This window comes from Onychostoma macrolepis, chromosome 16 (assembly GCF_012432095.1).
Source record: "Onychostoma macrolepis isolate SWU-2019 chromosome 16, ASM1243209v1, whole genome shotgun sequence".
Taxonomy (NCBI): domain Eukaryota; kingdom Metazoa; phylum Chordata; class Actinopteri; order Cypriniformes; family Cyprinidae; genus Onychostoma; species Onychostoma macrolepis.
The window spans coordinates 21,685,062-21,702,701 of record NC_081170.1 but is presented as its reverse complement, the minus strand read 5'-3'; the positions used below and the strand labels follow the sequence as shown (position 1 = coordinate 21,702,701).

General features: G+C 36.8%; 1 protein-coding gene across 3 annotated transcripts in view; it reads left to right on the top strand.

Annotated features, from left to right (window-relative positions):
* Positions 1–17,640, top strand: part of nbeal2 (neurobeachin-like 2) — a 76,152-nt gene that overhangs the window by 39,311 nt on the left and 19,201 nt on the right. For all 3 annotated transcript variants that reach the window (XM_058746202.1, XM_058746200.1, XM_058746201.1), the window contains 14 exons: positions 1,586–1,678; positions 1,878–2,049; positions 3,254–3,387; positions 5,012–5,171; positions 5,343–5,445; positions 5,555–5,705; positions 6,855–7,013; positions 7,138–7,297; positions 7,382–7,470; positions 8,783–9,472; positions 10,755–10,930; positions 11,579–11,735; positions 12,774–12,920; positions 16,881–17,198. In XM_058746202.1, the coding sequence (XP_058602185.1) occupies positions 1,586–1,678; positions 1,878–2,049; positions 3,254–3,387; positions 5,012–5,171; positions 5,343–5,445; positions 5,555–5,705; positions 6,855–7,013; positions 7,138–7,297; positions 7,382–7,470; positions 8,783–9,472; positions 10,755–10,930; positions 11,579–11,735; positions 12,774–12,920; positions 16,881–17,198 (2,709 nt within the window). The remainder of the gene's footprint in view (positions 1–1,585; positions 1,679–1,877; positions 2,050–3,253; positions 3,388–5,011; positions 5,172–5,342; positions 5,446–5,554; positions 5,706–6,854; positions 7,014–7,137; positions 7,298–7,381; positions 7,471–8,782; positions 9,473–10,754; positions 10,931–11,578; positions 11,736–12,773; positions 12,921–16,880; positions 17,199–17,640) is intronic.

Genomic DNA, 17,640 nt, shown 5'->3' with positions numbered 1-17,640 from the left:
TTGGATCATGCAATAAATCCCACCTCTTGTGCATTCTGTGTTCGCGAATCACTCTGAATAAACAATATAATGGCATTAATGGGCTAATTTAAAAGTAACAGTGAGTAAACTCACACACTTAGATATAACCACTTTGTTACGTCAAAGTAAGACTTAAAATGGCATGAAAACATGATCTGTAGGGGTTTTTAGTGAGTAATCAGCTTGGTGAAATTTAAAGTAAATCTCCACGTCTGTGACCAGTATTTACTGAACTTTGATGACTGATGATCTGAAAAATTCAATATTATTCTAATAATATTATTCTAACAAATAGTTAGAAGTTAACTATTAAAAAGAATAGCTGAACATAAGATCACAAATAAAATATATTGTTTAAACTGCAACTGCCTTGAGTTATTTTGGAATAAATGTAAAACACTAACTTGATGAGATTCATACTTGGATTTAATAAATAGAATATTGATTACATTGTTAATGTAAGTTGTAGAGGTGGGACATGAATTTAGTTTTGATAAAAAAAAAAAAAAAGGACTTTGCCTCCTCATTTCAGAACACCACCACACACCAATATTTATTATGCAAAACCTGAAAAATCTGACATTTTGAACAAAAGGAGTTCACATGATCAATGATACAAGTGTGAAATATTTTCTATATTTTATTTAATTTAAAATATTTGGTCCCACTTTACATTAGGTGTCTTTAATGTATGTGCATAAAAAAATATTTTAAAATATTGATTTTGTTTTTCTTTACCTGCTATTGGGATACGGTTAAGGATAAGGACAGGTTTAAAGGTGGGTTAAGGGGTCGGAATAGGGACGACAGTCTAATTATAGATGTGACTACAGAAATTAATTACAGATAAACTTACAGGAAGGTATTTTTAAATGTACAAACAATTACAATGTAAACGCAGGTATGTAGACAATAAGTCAGGCCCAGTTCTATGCTGGTGCTAGAGGGTGCGAGGCACCCTCAAACAAAATCAATAGCACCCTCAGTTAAAGCTGTAATAATGACATTTCATTGCAAATTCGGCATACTATCCAGTGTGTTATGGTTTGCACTCTGGAGATCGGTTTCTATTTCAATGTGTTTTTGCAGCGTTGAGCAATGTAGCCAGTCACAGACATATCTGTTGATTTCCTGAACGCAACAGCCAATCAGAGGCATTTAAATTATAATCCACTCACCACTCTAATCGCCGGAGTTTTTGTTCAGGTTTTGTGTTCAGCACGAATCATCTCAGATTATAACAAGACGCAATGTAAATAAGAGATTCATTGTGCTGCGTAGTGAACTTCATTGATTAAAATGTAACTTTGTGAGATTGCGATGAACAGATGAGTGACAGATTTTTAGTGATTATAAACGGAGCACTCTTTGCGCCATAGCAATGGAGGGCTCTAAAACCTTTATAGGCTATATTAAGGTTAGAGCACCCTCACCAATTTAAGAAGCACCCTCAGCGATTTGATTCTGGAGCCGGGGCTTCCAATAAGTACATTGTATCAAATGGTTAATTTAAAGATAATGTGATGATAATTGTGCACATTATCCACATTCTTTTGTCTTGTAGGCCTTTAAGAGCCAGATCTGTTTGGATTTGTCCCCCAACCATCTTTACGATGGCAGGCTGACAGGTCACAGGGTGGTGAACTGGGACGTCAAGGTCTGTATCCGTCACTGAGCTTCATTGTCTTTTAAGATCAGAATGAGTCATCTTGTTCTGACATCAGCACAGCCTTTTGTGTTTTCCAGTGCTGGGAAATATGTGAATTCAACACATACTTCTCGAACAAAGCTCATAATCTCATACATCCTGCTCATAGAACTGCTAATTATGTTTTATTATCTTGTCTGGCGTGTAGGATGTTCTGAGCTCAGTAGGTGGGATGGGAGCTCTCCTGCCCCTGCTGGAGCAGGTGTGTTTACTGGATCGGGGTGAGACTGTAGGTCAGGAGACTTCAGACCTTCTCGGGCCAGAGCTCACGTCCTCCAGGGGCCCTGCCGGCATGCTGCTGCCACTGGGGAAGTCTTCTGGTCAGTAGTCTGTCAGCCATGTCTGATTCCAATCCCTCTCTCTCTCTTCCCATAATTCATGTCCATATATGCATCAAATAAAAAGCATTAGCTTAAAAGTATAAACAGATTCTGCTGTAGTTTCTGTGGATTGAATGTACAAGTGAATCTCACAAAACTGTCAAGTTTGAGTCATGTTTCACTCCAAAACCAATTTGTATGGCCATTAAAGTCATGATAAAAAAGGAGTGGTGGCAGATCTTTTCTTCTGTATCATGAAATACCATAATATAGGGTGGGGACTTGGTTGCAGCCAGCAGTTGGTGCCTGGATTTTGAGATTTCAGAGTTACACTCGAAAATCTATGTCAGCTTGCGGTTGATTGTGGAGGGGCAGGTTTAATGGGCCGAATGATTGGTGTCCTGCATACATCTTCCAAAAGGAAGTCTGACATTTTCACCAGAAGATCGAGTTCTGATATTTTAAATAAACATAAGGTATTTCTTTTTAAAATATATAATTACAGGAAGATATCTTTAAGTACAATTTAAAAACATGTATGTACGTTGCTTTGTATCAATTAATTTATCATATATATATATATATATATATGAAGGAGTTTTATGTTTTTGTAGTGTTTTATTGTGATAGTTAGCTAGTATGTATATATGTGTGTGTATATATATATATATATATATATATATATATATATATATATATATATATATATATATATATATATATATATATATATATATATATAGAGAGAGAGAGAGAGAGAGAGAGATTTTCGAGTGTAGACTAAAACAGCACTGCAAAATATAGTTTCAATATTTTTTCTTTTTTTAGGATAGTTTTTTTTTCACAGTTATGTTAACAGTAACAGCTTGTTATGTGGCTTTTTAGAGCTGCTTTGCACATTTATGATTATAAATTCTTCTGTAATTGCAGTATGAGTCACCATAGATGTTTTCTGAGCACGCTGTTTGATTTTGCTGTGAGGTAGTGATTCATAAAGTTGTGTTTAAGTGATTCTACATGTGTTTGTATATGCCTGTGTGAGAGGCTGCTGGCGAGTTTATGTTTTTCGTGTTCTGCAGTTGAACTTTATATTACCTTTGGCTGTTGATTTCCCATGTAATGCCATTGCAGCAATTTGTCAATGTTACACTTTGCTAATGTGAAACTGATTGCTGCTTTGTGTGTGTGTGTATATGTGTGTTAGAGGGCCGTTTAGAGAAGAACAGTGTAGCAGCGTTTTTGCTGATGATTAAGAACATGCTGCGCAACCATCCGGCCAATCAGGAGAGTCTGCTTCAGTGCCACGGGCCGCCCATCATCGGAACCATGCTCGGCAAGGTATGCGCACACACACAAACACACACACACACTGGTGAATAGCGAGGGCGTCTGGACGTTTAACGGGACATATTGGTGTATGTGACTTCAAGGCGTAGCATCCTGTTAGGAAACACTTGTGTTATCAATCCCATGATATTGCACAATACACACACAACACAGTTTGTCATGCTTTAAGGTTTTATCTGATGCCAGGAATCTTTAAAGAAATTAATAAGCGAGGTTTGAGTGTCTGACGTGAACTCATTCAAATCATGAATTCACACGTTTATCACAACAGCATGTTTCAACATCTGTGACATTTAACACATATTCAATATGAAAGTTTCAAATAGAAGCTGCATACTTGTCATTACATTAGCAATTAGATCAGATACTAGGCATGTGATATTAAGCAGATAATTTGATAAGAAAAAATGATATCTATGGGCGTCTCTGTTACAGCAGCTGAAGTTCATAGAAACAGATGCTGATATATTTCTGATCTGTTATAAGATCATTAGGCTCAGCAGTGGCCTTTATTGTTCCAGAACAATTAAAGTCATATCTGATTTGCTTTTGATGTACTGTGACTTGACAGGCTTGTAAAGTCCTTTGAAGAGAGTTTCTCGGGTTTGAGAGTTGATAAGTACACACACACAGTTACATAAGTATACCATCCTCAGGCTTAAAACATGGGCTGTCAATTAAATTCATTGATGTAGGACAAGTATCACATTTACTTAAATTAAAATACATACTAGTGTGCTATTATATGTATAATAATTGTTTTTATTCATATTTATAAGAATGTTTATTAATATTTACACTATTGTTTAAAGATTTGGGGTCAATAAGATCTAATAAGAGCACATGCTCACAAAGGCTGCATTTATTTGATTAAAAATACAGCAAAAGTCATATTGTAAAGCATTATCACAATCTAAAGTCACTTTTTTATTTTAAACGATTTAAAATGATTTGTGGGTTTTTTTTTTCAGAATGGCTTTATGAATAGAAATGTTGTATATTTAAAAAAAAAAATTTGTATCAGTGTAAAAGTCTATACTGCCACTTTTGATCAATTTAATGCATCCTTGCTGAATAAAAATATGAATTTCTTGGAGAAAAAAAAACTTGTTGACCTCAAACTTTGGTATATAACTACTTTATATGTTTTATATATATATATATATATATATATATATATATCAATTTGTATATTAATAAAATGTATGTTAATGAAAAAACAACAATCGAGCCTCCTGATCTAAATTAGGTAAAAGGGAGTTTGCCTATTAGAACAATTCAAGCTTGAATTAAGACACTGAGCAACCAAAATGTTTGTCCGTTTCATTTAAATATAAATAATACATTAAAATTATATATATATATATATTATATAATGTGTGTAATATATATAATGTGTGTGTGTGTGTATATATATATATATATATATATATATATATATATATATATATATATATATATATATATATATATATATATATATCTCTGTTGCAAGGGATATTTGTCAGCACATGTGAATTTGATCGTCATATCATGTAAATAATTTGATTATGTATTTTAATTGATTGATGGCAAAACACTTCATCTCCTGTCTCACATTCTTTTTCTCCCTTAGGTTCCCAGCAGTATGATGGACATGAGTGTACTGATGGCCTGTCAGTTCCTGCTCAAGCAGGTGTCCAACGAGGGCAACAACGCCCTCCTATCACAGCTGTACCAGTACCTGCTCTTTGACTTCAGAATCTGGAGCCACAGCCACTTTGCAGTCTGCCTGGGTAAACAACCAAAACACATCACAACAGCATTAGCCATAGCTTTTTTGTTATTCAACTCACTTACATTAAATGCAAATAATAATCAGGTCCTAAAGGAGTAGTTTAGCCTAAAAGGACAAATTTCATTCCAAACCCTTTTATCTGTATGCCTGTACTTATGTTGGTTTGTAGGTCATGTGCAGTACCTAACCACCGTCATCAATGAAGGCAAGCTGAAGACTCGTAAGAGGTATGGTATTCAGTACATCCTGGACTCGATTCGGACACACTACAGGTACGTTCAGAACTGAGAAGTACTATTATGATTTTGCTTGGAGATCTAAGAAAATGAAATATTTAGCGTGGATGAAAGATTTTTGTAAGTGTTCTTTTTCTGTCCACAGTGTGGAGAAGGATGGCAGTCCTCTGTCTGATGAGAGGCAGACAGTGCAGATCGCTCTTTTTGCTCTGCTGAAGGACCTTCTGAAATCTCCCACTGCTGAGGAGCTGCACTGTGTACTAGCCTACGCTGCTATAGTGCAGGACGAGCAGCAGGTGACCCACACAAACACAAACTTGCTCTGTTCCAAAACCTAGTGTGTTCCTTCTGAGACAGAAAGTTAATGCAGATAGCTATCGGTGATAAGACACTGGTAGGTTGCATTCCTGAATAGAGTAAACAGTGGGTCTTATTGTGTCAGATCAGTGTTTCTTTGAGTATCCCAACCAGTCAGACACATTGACTCAACTACTGGTGTTATTTTGGGGTGGAACTACCTGTTTGCATTTAATTGTTATTCTATGTATTGCTCATAAATATTGAATGTAGTAATGCCAATTTCATAATTTTATGGCTTCATAAAAAAAAAGACCACGCATGCATTTTCGGTGAAATTTTGACTCAGAACGGTATTTGTTTGTCATACGTTTTGTAAATTATAAAAATAATTAATTAATAGCTTGGCATGCCATGGATTACACAACAATTTCGTTTGTCACTTTCATGTCAGTTTCATATTGTGTGTTGGAATATGAAATGTTTTGAGCTTGAGCACTTCCAGAGGTAGTTGAAAACTTATTTGATTGGATTTTTTTTCTTTAATGTAGACACTCATGTGGTCAAATGCATTCAAACGTCCACTAAAGACCACCTCCTCTCTGAATACTGCCCTAATTCTTAAACATTATGGGATGTGTTGTTGAAGTGTGCTAACTAGATGGGATTTGAAATTGTAAGTTGGGTTTGAAGGTGAAAACTTTCAGCCTGCTTTCTTACCATTCCTGATTCTAACACAAACCCACAGTGTTCAGCGAAGTTTTACAGCTATTAGAACAAAAATGAAAGTTGCGGCTCTCCATATCATTTCAGTTTTTTTTTTTTCATGTTCTAATATAAATTGCACAAGCATATTTCACAGTATTAGATCGAAAGATCAGAAGAGGCCCATACATACACACAGTCATAGAAATCAGGAAAGTGGGCAAAAGAGAGATTAAAACAGCAGGTGTAAATGGGAATGTGTCTCCATTGTCTACTTGTGATCTGATCGATTTGATTTTATTATACTGAAATGTAAAGATAAAAAACGGATACTATTTCTTTGAAGGAACCTTTTTCAGTCCATGTGTTGTTTCTTATTATGGTGATATTCTGGATGGGCTAGAGCTCGCTAAATGCTGACCGTATGTTCTCCTTCTCTGTAGGTGATCAGTATTCTGGATGTGTTACACACTGTATTGAGGAGTTCTCCATCTCCACGTGAGCAAGCTGTGACGGTTCTTCTGGAGCGAGGGGTGGAGCAGCTCTACTGTCTGCTGCTTAAAACCAACTATGGAGACGAGGCTCGTGAGAGAGTTTTCAGGGTGAGAATAAGCTTGTACTTTAAATGTTGGCATTGCAGTAAGGCATGTATTGAGATGACCTTTTCAAACCAAAATGATTAGATCAGTATCTTTCAGAGTGATATGAACACATGTTCTGCTGCAGGTCTTGTATAAAGTCCTGAAGAGTGAACGTATACCTGAGCGCAGTAAAATGCGCATCAAACTCAAGGACTCTGGCTACCTTGGGCTGGTCTGCTCCTTTGGAGATGTCCCCATCACAATGGCAACTGTACGCTGTCTGTATGAGCAGGTGCTCGCCACAGGTAAACTGAAGAAAAGGTGGATGGCAGTTATCAACTTTACACTTCAGTTGTTGATTGGTCTGTTTTGTTGTTTATTTGGTGCAGATCCCACTCCTAATTTTAGAGACCTGTTGGCAGTGGCATACCTGTCCCATCGCGCAGACCTCAGCGTCCGACTAGATATCTGTCGTAAGGTGAGTGACTGATGAAAAACAGTTAAAACCAGCCTAAGATGGTTGGCTGGTCTTACCTGGTCTTCCAGCCAGGTAAAAAAAAACAATAGAAGCCCAATAGAAACCATCACAGAAATTCTAATGGTTTCCATTAAAATACCATTATAAACCATTAGCTTTTTCCAGTGAAACCATTACAAAATTCCATTTTGTAGTGTGTTTTGGGCATTTTTCCAATAGGATTTAACATCCCACCAATAGAATACATCACATACCAGTAGACACCATTATAGTTTCCATTAAAACCAATACAATTGCCATTATAACCATTAAAACCATTAGATTTTCTATTGTGTTTTGGGCAGGGTTCTATTGTTTTTTTCAGCAGGGTTTTGACTGCTTGTTTATCTGGTAAGGCTGTTCTTAGCTGGTCAGGCTGTGAGACCAGCTAAAACCAGCTGAATACCAGCTTGATCAGGTTAAACCAGATCCAGCTTAAACCAGCTAAGACTAACCAACCAGCTTCAACCAGTATTAATGATAAGCTTATTTCATGGGGTGTTGTAGCTTTTCAGTTGGACTTTGAAAACAGTTTTTTCAGTTAGACTTTTGTTATCAAACTTGCTAAGAGCTAACGTAGTGCTAACTGGTTGGAATTTTTGTATAGCTAAGATATCAAGATAACAGGCTATGTTTTTGATCATGCATTACAAATGTATACAAGGGGTAAGATTGTGTTTTCAGTTAGCCTATGGCTAGCAAGCTTGCTAACAGTTTAGCATACTGCCTTAGCATAGCGCTGACTGTGCCTTTAGGTAGAGTCAGTGATGTGATATAATTACGACGAGTACATGAATCATACTTATGATTGGAAAAAGCAAGTTATCTAATTGTGATGTTGGATAGGGATGAGTCAATTTAGCGGAAACCCTGACCTATAATATAGATTAATTACTCACTAAACGAACAATTCACTTACGGGTTACAGATCTTTATCTTTATCTTATAAACTAATCCTTCACTAATGAATCACTGCATCTGTCATTTTTAAAGAGTCTTTACTGATTCAGCAGCTGACTTACTCATGGTTCAAATCATATCAGGTTCACATGTCCAACCAAAAGCCAATCTCTCATTTGACCCATTCTACCCATTTGACATCACAAGTTTCACTTGCTTTACCTCAAAATACAGTCCATCTGACATTCACTTGCAAAATGCAACACAATGATTTACCCATTTCTAAGCGTACATGTTGTGAATGGTATGTTCTTGGCTAAATAATTATTAATTAGTAAATTAACATTTCTCTCTCCCTCTTTCATCCCTGCAGCTCTTCCACTTGATCTACTCCAATGAAGAGTATGTGAAGCAGCTCGCTCGTCAGTCAGGCTGGCAGGATGTTCTCACCAAACTCTACATCAAAGAATCGTACGAGTCTCGCGTTCTCAGCCAATCCAATTCTTTGTCCAGCCCCATCAACTCGCTGGACCCCGTTCTTTCCAGACCCGTCTTCCGTCGTGAGGACAGCGTAATGGAGGACACTCGGCAGAACGTCTACATTTCCCTCACTGCCTGCCATGAAGAGGAGTACGAGGAGGAAGAAGCTCAGGATGCATCTGAGGGCTACTCTGACCTCTCCCAGTCTCCCCCGTCAACTGGACAACTCAAGAGCGATTCCTTGCACTTCAAGCCATTTGACTCCGGAGAACAAAGCAGTCATTCGTCTACCTTTTCCAACACAGTGGACATTCCATCGTCGTCCCGTCTGCTGGAAGAAGAGGAAAGCGTGTATCAGCCACTCTCACCCTTCAGCTCACCCTTTGAGCTGGAAATAAGCCTTCAAAAAGGATCCCAGACACCTGTGGGTAGCCAGCCAGAGACCCCTTCTCCTCTGGAGCACAGTAAGAGCTTCCCAGGCATGAGGCCACGCAAGAGCTCCAGTCTGTCCAACGTTCTGGACGACACAAGCTACAGCACCGAACCTCCTACAGACACCATCTCCAACACATCCAACCCACAGGTACATGCTGAACTGGGGGTGGGCGATATGACCAAAATTTTATATCATGATATGAGTAATTTTATTTCACGGTAACTATTTATTTTTGCTTTAAATAAGGTCTGTATGATATCAAAATATTTGATTCCATAGAAATGTTCTAATTCTTGTCACTAGTGTTAATTTCACAAAAAAATAATACTAGCCTAAATAATAAAAAAAAAACTCAAGCTCACTGAAGACAAGTAAACAGTCAGCGATTAAATAAGAATATGTAACTAATTGCAGAAATGCTACGTACATTGTATAAAGTAATCAAATGTATAAAATACTACATATTCTTTGCTGTGTAAATTAAATATATATTTCTTCTTATTAAAGTTACAAAAGTGATAAAGTCAAGAGCAGTGAGAGATTTTTTTCTCTTTTGTTGTTTGATTAACATGAATGACAGACTGCTGCTGTCACATTAAGAGCTGCCCAGATCCAATATACAGGTGTTTTCTTTCTCAGCTGTTTGCTTCAAAATTACTGTTTACGAGGATACTTGCAAAGACGGCATATTGACACATATAAATGTGTGTATTAAACCATATAAGTCCTATAAGCAGCAAAATTAAATATGAATAATGTTCAATACCCTTTTGCACATTGCGCACCGTCTTCACGTGTGCACGCTTCTCAGACAGCACACGTATATAGCGTAATGAGTTCTCTTTCGCTGCTGATTGCGTTTCAAGGCTTAAAAACATGTGCAAGTTTTCATGACCACGTAGCACAGCAATGTCACGTGAGCATGTAACCGCGATAGAGACAATAGAGAATAGACAATAGTGACACATTTCTACCGGTTAATCGTGCTGAACAGTTGCTTACTTGTTGTCACTCACTCATTCAGTGGATTGTATTAGTAAAGTAATGTAGGGAATAGTGAATAAAGGTTGAGGGGGTGATTGCAGAATGCAGCTCCTGAGACAAGATAACTACAGACACAGCAAACTGATGGTATAATTAAAGACAAAATGAGAAGCAAGGTCAAAGTAAATTAATAAAATTAAGTAAATTAATAAAATATAATCTAATAAGTTCTATGGGCAGTTTTATAAAGAATATACATTCCTCTACGTATGCCAAACCATAAAATATGTTATTGGGCAGAAATTGTAAATACATATTTTTTTGAATAAAAAAAAAAATCCTTATCTAGTAAATCGCAAACAGCTGGAAAAGGGGCCCTCAAAAATTGTGCATTACTTTAATAACTTTGTTAGCTGAAAACTTGTCTCTCTATCTCCCCCATTAGGCTCCTGAGGAGGAGTTGTGTAATTTGCTGACAAACATCGTATTCTCTGTGCTGTGGAGCGGCACTGAGGGGTCTGAGGATGTGATATGGAGAGAAAGGGGTCAGGTGTTCTCTGTCCTCACCAAGCTTGGCTCATCCTGTCAGCTGGTGCGGCCACCTGATGACATCAAACGCAGGTCAGAAGCTTAAAACTTTAATGCTTTAAAACTTACTGATTCAGATATAATGACAGCTCATAAAAAATTGAGAAAGAAGGCACTGCATTAACAATTCCTCTGTCCCAGAGAGATAAAATGAAAACTGACATCTTTTCAGACTGATTGAACTTTGAAGAAGAACTTTTTGGAACTGGATGAACCTTGAACAGTCACCTAACTCTCCTGAAGTATTTAAATGCGTAGGAGAAGTGCTAGTGACTTTAAAATTTAAATGAAATAAAAGAAGCTTTACGGGGCACAAAATAAAAAGATGGCCATTTTCTTCTAAGTTGTAAATGACCTCCATTATGAGAAAACCTATTGCGTTTGAAATCTAGTAGAGATCAGTGAGCTGAGACCAAAGGGAGTGTTCTCTGGATTCCTTTGGTTCAGATGAGGGCAGGGTGGGGATCTCTGGAGGGCAGACGTTCTTTGCACTACTGGGCTGTTGCTTTTCTTTGGTGTGGCTCCAGCATTGCATCACCATAGAACTTGTTTTTTCTTTAAGTCTTAGGGTGTGTCTGTCTGATGACTTGTTCAAGACATTGTATTCTGTTTGTTTTGCTTCTGCGAACAAATATTATAAGCTGGTGGGAGTGTTACAGATGCATTATGTGTATGTTGTAGTTTGCTGGAGATGATGCTGGAGTCGTCTCTATCAGATTTGAGGGACTCTCAGGGTGTGTCTCTGCCCCATGTGCCTTCTTTGCTCCGCCTCCTCAGACTGCTTCAGGACTTCCTGTTCGCCGAGGGCACTGACAATCAAACACTATGGAGTGAGAAGGTGGGGAATGGATGGATATGTTCTTACTCTGATATTATAACTCACAGACTCTATTTCAAAGCCAGAAGAGTTTGAAATAGGAAGCTGAAAGAAATCCACATTTAGGATATTAGGCTGTGCATGCAAATGCAATTAGATTTTTTTTGTTTTTGGAAACAGACCTAGGAAATATTGCACACGTTGTATGATGTTACACACCACATCCCAAATGATGAAATTAATAAATAAATAAATAAACCCGACATGAAATCTGATCTGACTCTTGAGACCTCAGGTGCAGAATCAAAACAAAATATGATTTTAATCATACTTAAATCAAATATGGATTAGGTTTGGTTCTGTTGTTGTTGTTTAGGGAAAACTAAACGTAAAATTTTTGTTGAAAAATTACTGTTGAAATGTTTGGGGTTGGTTAGATTGTTCATATTTTTGAAAGAAGTCTCTTATGCTCACCAAGGTGAGTTTATTTGATAAAAATACAGTGTATACAGTAATGTTGTGAAATATTATTACAATTTGAAATAACTGCTTTCTATTTGAATATTTATTAAATGTAATTTAATCCTGTCATGGCAATGCTGAATTGTCATCATGTGAGTTAGTCACATGATCCTTCAGAAAACATTATAATATGCTTATTTGGTGCTCAAGAAACATTCTTATTATTATCATTGATGAACATAGTTGTGATGTTCATTTTTTTGTTTGGTTTTTGTTCAGAAACCATGGTAATTTTAAACCTTTTGTAATATTATAAATGTATTTACTGTCACATTTGATCAATTTAATGAATCCTTGCTGAATAAAAGTATTAAGTTATAAATTACTACATTGTACAGTAGTATATAACATACAAATTCATAATTATAAGGATAAGTCTCTCAAACATATAAACTGAAATGTACTGTTTATACATACATGTAATATTGGTTATAATAAGTATGCAAATTATTATTTAGGGAAACTTTATTCTGATGTTTTATTGTATACAATGTTTATTTGTGAATGAGTATAAGAGTGTGTCTGTATCTGTGGCAGATTTTTGAGGGGGTGGTGAATCTACTGGACAAGCTACAGGCATGGCACACGACCCCTGGGTCAGCGGGGGCCACTGAGCTCAAAGAGATGTCTCTGATTGGCCTGCGTATCATCACTGGATACATTCAGCAGCAGCAGAACTCACAGGTACACACACATACATGATTTATTAGGAATTCCAGGGTTGTGTTTTAAAATTCTTGCTCTTTGACATTTACAAATGTGTTTTTATTCGCTGATTATGTGGGATGAATTGAACAATTATTATGACAGTGTCAAAACTAAAAATCACTCATGGTGTTGAAATTGGACACTAGGTATACTCCCTTCTACAGGTGGAGTGTTGAAAATACACACACAGTTATGTTCAGGATTATTAGATATGCCTTTGGGCTATAAAGAGCTATAAACTGCTTCAGTTCATTCCATTGGAGAGCAGATGTCCATATATGGGTATATGTGGGGATTTTTATCGTTCTCCTCCAGACTCACTCAAACCCATCCCACACTCAAATTAGATCATATCAACTGACTGAAGAACTGACTTACTGTGAGGCAGTCTGGGAAAACATGCGCCTGCCTCAAGACTCATTACACTGTGTTGTTCATAAGCATGTTTGTTTCCTATAGGAAGGTTGTCTGTCTATACAGTACTAAGCTTGTAATTATATTCTTTAGTATAAAGTGCTGTAAAGTTCAATTGTAGTTTGGAAAAAAAGACTCTTAAATTACAAACAGTTATCTGACATAAATATTTCTTACTGGCCACTGGACTTTTCTATGCATGTTAATTTAAAAAATGAATTGTTTAGCTAATACATACATGCATCGGGTAAGCAAGTGCTAATTTTGACCATAAGGCTTGACATAACATGAAATTGGATCAAATAATTAACCTACTGTATCTCACAGAAGTGAGTACACCCCTCACATTTTTGTAAATATTTTATTATATCTTTTCATGTGACAACACTGAAGAAATGACACTTTGCTACAATGTAAAGTAGTGAGTGTACAGCTTGTGCAACAGTGTAAATTTGCTGTCCCCTCAAAATAACTCAACACACAGCCATTAATGTGTAAACCGCTGGCCACAAAAGTGAGTACACCCCTAAGTGAAAATGTCCAAATTGGGCCCAAAGTGTCAATATTTTGTGTGGCCACCATTATTTTCCAGCCTAAAATTCTTTGGTCGACCATGGCGAGGCCTGTTCTGAGTGGAACCTATCCTGTTAAACCGCTGTATGGTCTTGGCCACCGTGCTGCAACTCAGTTTCAGGGTCTTGGCAATCTTCTTATAGCCTACACTAGGGCTGTCACGGTTAAGGAATTTCCCTTGCGGTAATTTTGAGTGGCTCAATAGCGCGGTATGCGGTATTACCGCATATATATGAAACCGAAACTAAATCGCGTTGAAACAGGAAGTAAAGTAAACAGAAGTGAATGACAAAATAACGGTCCACATAACAAAACATAAACCTGACAATAAGATCATTAGTATATTGTTAGCCTATATATATAACAGTTAGTTCTGATCCTCGAATCTGACTGACAAGATACGTTTTCTGTTGATATTTCACCTGCGTGTTCTAGACGGCTGTCAGTCAGTGCAGCTTCATTGTTTCGCCACAAGGTGGTGTTAAGGGACTGTCTTTGAGTGAGTCTTCATTCAACTACACGTTCAAAAGCGCTGATTCATTCAGAGATTTGTAATGAAACACTGTTTAAATCATTTTTACTTTGAGCGCCACTTTTAAAGTCTCAGCTGACCAGCAGAGCGTCGATGCTAAGACAGATTTGCTTTCCTTGGACATGACAACCTGTTTTCACAAATATACATGACTCGGCCTGAAGGACAGACGCAGGTAATCACACGCGATCAGTCGATCTCTCTCTCATTCGCTGTCTGTTTAGGCATGTTAAGTGCAAATTAACTGAGCCTCTGTGCAAATCAGCATGGAACACATTGTTATCATTGCTAATATTCAGTACACATGCACGAAGTGTAAAACAAGAAGGGCGTAACCTTACGAAAAAGAAAACGCTGAAATATCGCGGTTGTTGCATTCCTCTGCGGTTATGCTCGTCAATAGCGCGGTATTGCGATATTGCGGTTATCGCGACAGCCCTAGCCTACACCATCTTTATGTAGAGCAACAATTCTTCTTTTCAGATCCTCAGAGAGTTCTTTGCCATGAGGTGCCATGTTGAACTTCCAGTGACCAGTATGAGAGAGTGAGAGCGATAACACCAAATTTAACACACCTGCTCCCCATTCACACCTGAGACCTTGTAACACTAACAAGTCACATGACACCGGGGAGAGAAAATGGCTAATTGGGCCCAATTTGGACATTTTCACTTAGGGGTGTACTCACTTTGTGGCCAGCGGTTTAGACATTAATGGCTGTGTGATGACTTATTTTGAGGGGACAGCAAATTTACACTGTTATACAAGCTATACACTCACTACTTTACATTGTAGCAAAGTGTAATTTCTTCAGTGTTGTCACATGAAAAGATATAATAAAATATTTACAAAAATGTGAGGGGTGTACTCACTTCTGTGAGATACTGTAAATGCATCCTTAAAACCATAAATAATAGTGAGCTCGTAAAAACGAGCTGCTGTGCTCACAGGAACTCTATAATAAGCATGAACAAACAAGTGCCACTCAAAGTGAAAGCCGTGTTTCAGAAATAGCCCTAACAAAGACAAGAGGCAGACAGGAGTAGATGAACAAGACTAACAAGGGGACATGACACAGGTGTGCATGACCAATAGGAGAAAACCTTTTTTTAACATGATTTTGAACACTGTGTATTCAAAGGAATAATAGCATACTGCATCCTGTGCACTATATAAAAAGTAAAAAAAATAGTAGTTAGCCTATTTTTCTATTAATGTAGTATATTTTATAGTATATTTTATACTGCATCGGGTAAAACTATTAAAATAGCTTTTGTTTATTTAAATATAGCTGAAACAAAATAAAATTTTAATATTAGTTAAAAACAAACTTAACCGGAAATTAGAAATGTTGCCTTAACAACTAACTGAAGTAAAATAATTTAGAAATACTAAAATTACTCCATCTAAAACAGAAATAAAATTTAATTTAAAAGAATTTAAAAGAATTCTACAAAAATAAAAATAAAATTGACAAAAGCACATAATTAATAAGTACTATGATAGTATATTTCTGTAATATATAATACTAAAATAACACTGATGTATCACATGAAAAATGTAGACTATAAACTGTAAGTATAGTACATACTGTATCTATTAAAATGTTTTTATTATTTACTGTGCATTATGTAGTCAACATTAAGCTATTATTCAATTAGTATACTATACTAATACTTACAGTATATATAATATGGTATAAAGGTCATTGCACGCTTGAGTCCGAAATTTTTGCACGTTAAAAAATAAACACGACCTCACGTTGTGTCAATCACGTTTACACACTGCCTCCAAAACTTTCGTCTGTCATTAAAAAAAATTTAAAATTTAGATCAGGTTAGATTTTCTGCTTTTTCACATCCGTAGCAAGCATTTTGACAGGAAAGAATGACGGATACAGAAAAAAACCAAAACCAAAACAACGCATACGGAATTTAATTTAATTTAATTATAATTTCTGTACTATGTCTGTACATCTTCACATTAAAAACATTGTATGAACACTTTGAAATGTTTTTTAAGTTATAATTAAAGATTATTAGAGTATGTTTTACAAGAAAATAAAATTTTAATTGTTTGCGAAATTTACTAACTGTTTCTGAGTGAAAATTGTTTCAGAGTAATTTTTCAGTGTGATATATATACTGTACTATAGTATTTTGTATATATCACACAAACATTATGGGCAATATGTAATAAGCTAGCAATCCATTGGTAAAGTATAGTATATACTGCATGAATACAGTAATACATAATATGATTGTATGCTATTCTAAACACATTCAAATATCAATACACATATCAAAATAAAAGTCTAGTATAAACAAAAAAACAAGATAAACACAAATAACACAAAAACCATGACAGCAACAAGTAATATCTGCTGTTTTTTTTTGTGTGTGTTTTTTTTCTCTCAGGTGTGTGAGATGGCATGTTTAAAGCTTCATAGCCTGCTGCAAACTGTTTTATGTCTGTCCTGGGAGGAAGTGTGTTTTCTTCTGGGTCGTCTTGGAGTACCACTTTGGCCTGCAAACTGTGGCTCAGACCCAGGCGCTGAGGCTTTGCTGAGCCCGCTGGTGCCCATCATCCGAGCGCTTCTGGACCAGCATGCGGATCGCACCACGCTTCAGAAGATGCTCCCCAAGCTACCCGCCACCAACGGCAGCCCCTCCTTCGCCCAGGATCTCCAGAACTACTGCAACACCGCTGAGTGGCAGCAATTCTACCAGAATCATGTCAGTACAGCGCGATCCCCCTCTCTCACACACGCTTCACTTAGCAGACACCCAGTTAGACTGTTTACCTTACGATAAGCTGGCGGCTTCTCCGCTGCAGTTGTCAGTATATGTTACCACAAACCTGTTTTGTTTTACCTTTTTTGGATGCAGAATGTCAGAATAAGTCTCTCAGTGCTCATTCTCAGTCAAACATGAGATAAGCTCATCATTTCAAACAAAGCTCAATCCTGAAGGATTATACACATTTTTCTTTGAAACAACCCATCTGTAGCATACTATATACTGTATAATAATCTTGGATTCATGTAAGTTTAGCTAAAGCTGATTTCAGCAATGGTCCAGCATCAGAGCTGTAGTCTTCTCTCTCTAAAACTCAGTGGACGTGTGTTTGTTTTAGCGTGAAGGCACTTTGACTGTTAATCCACTTCCATTGTAGTGA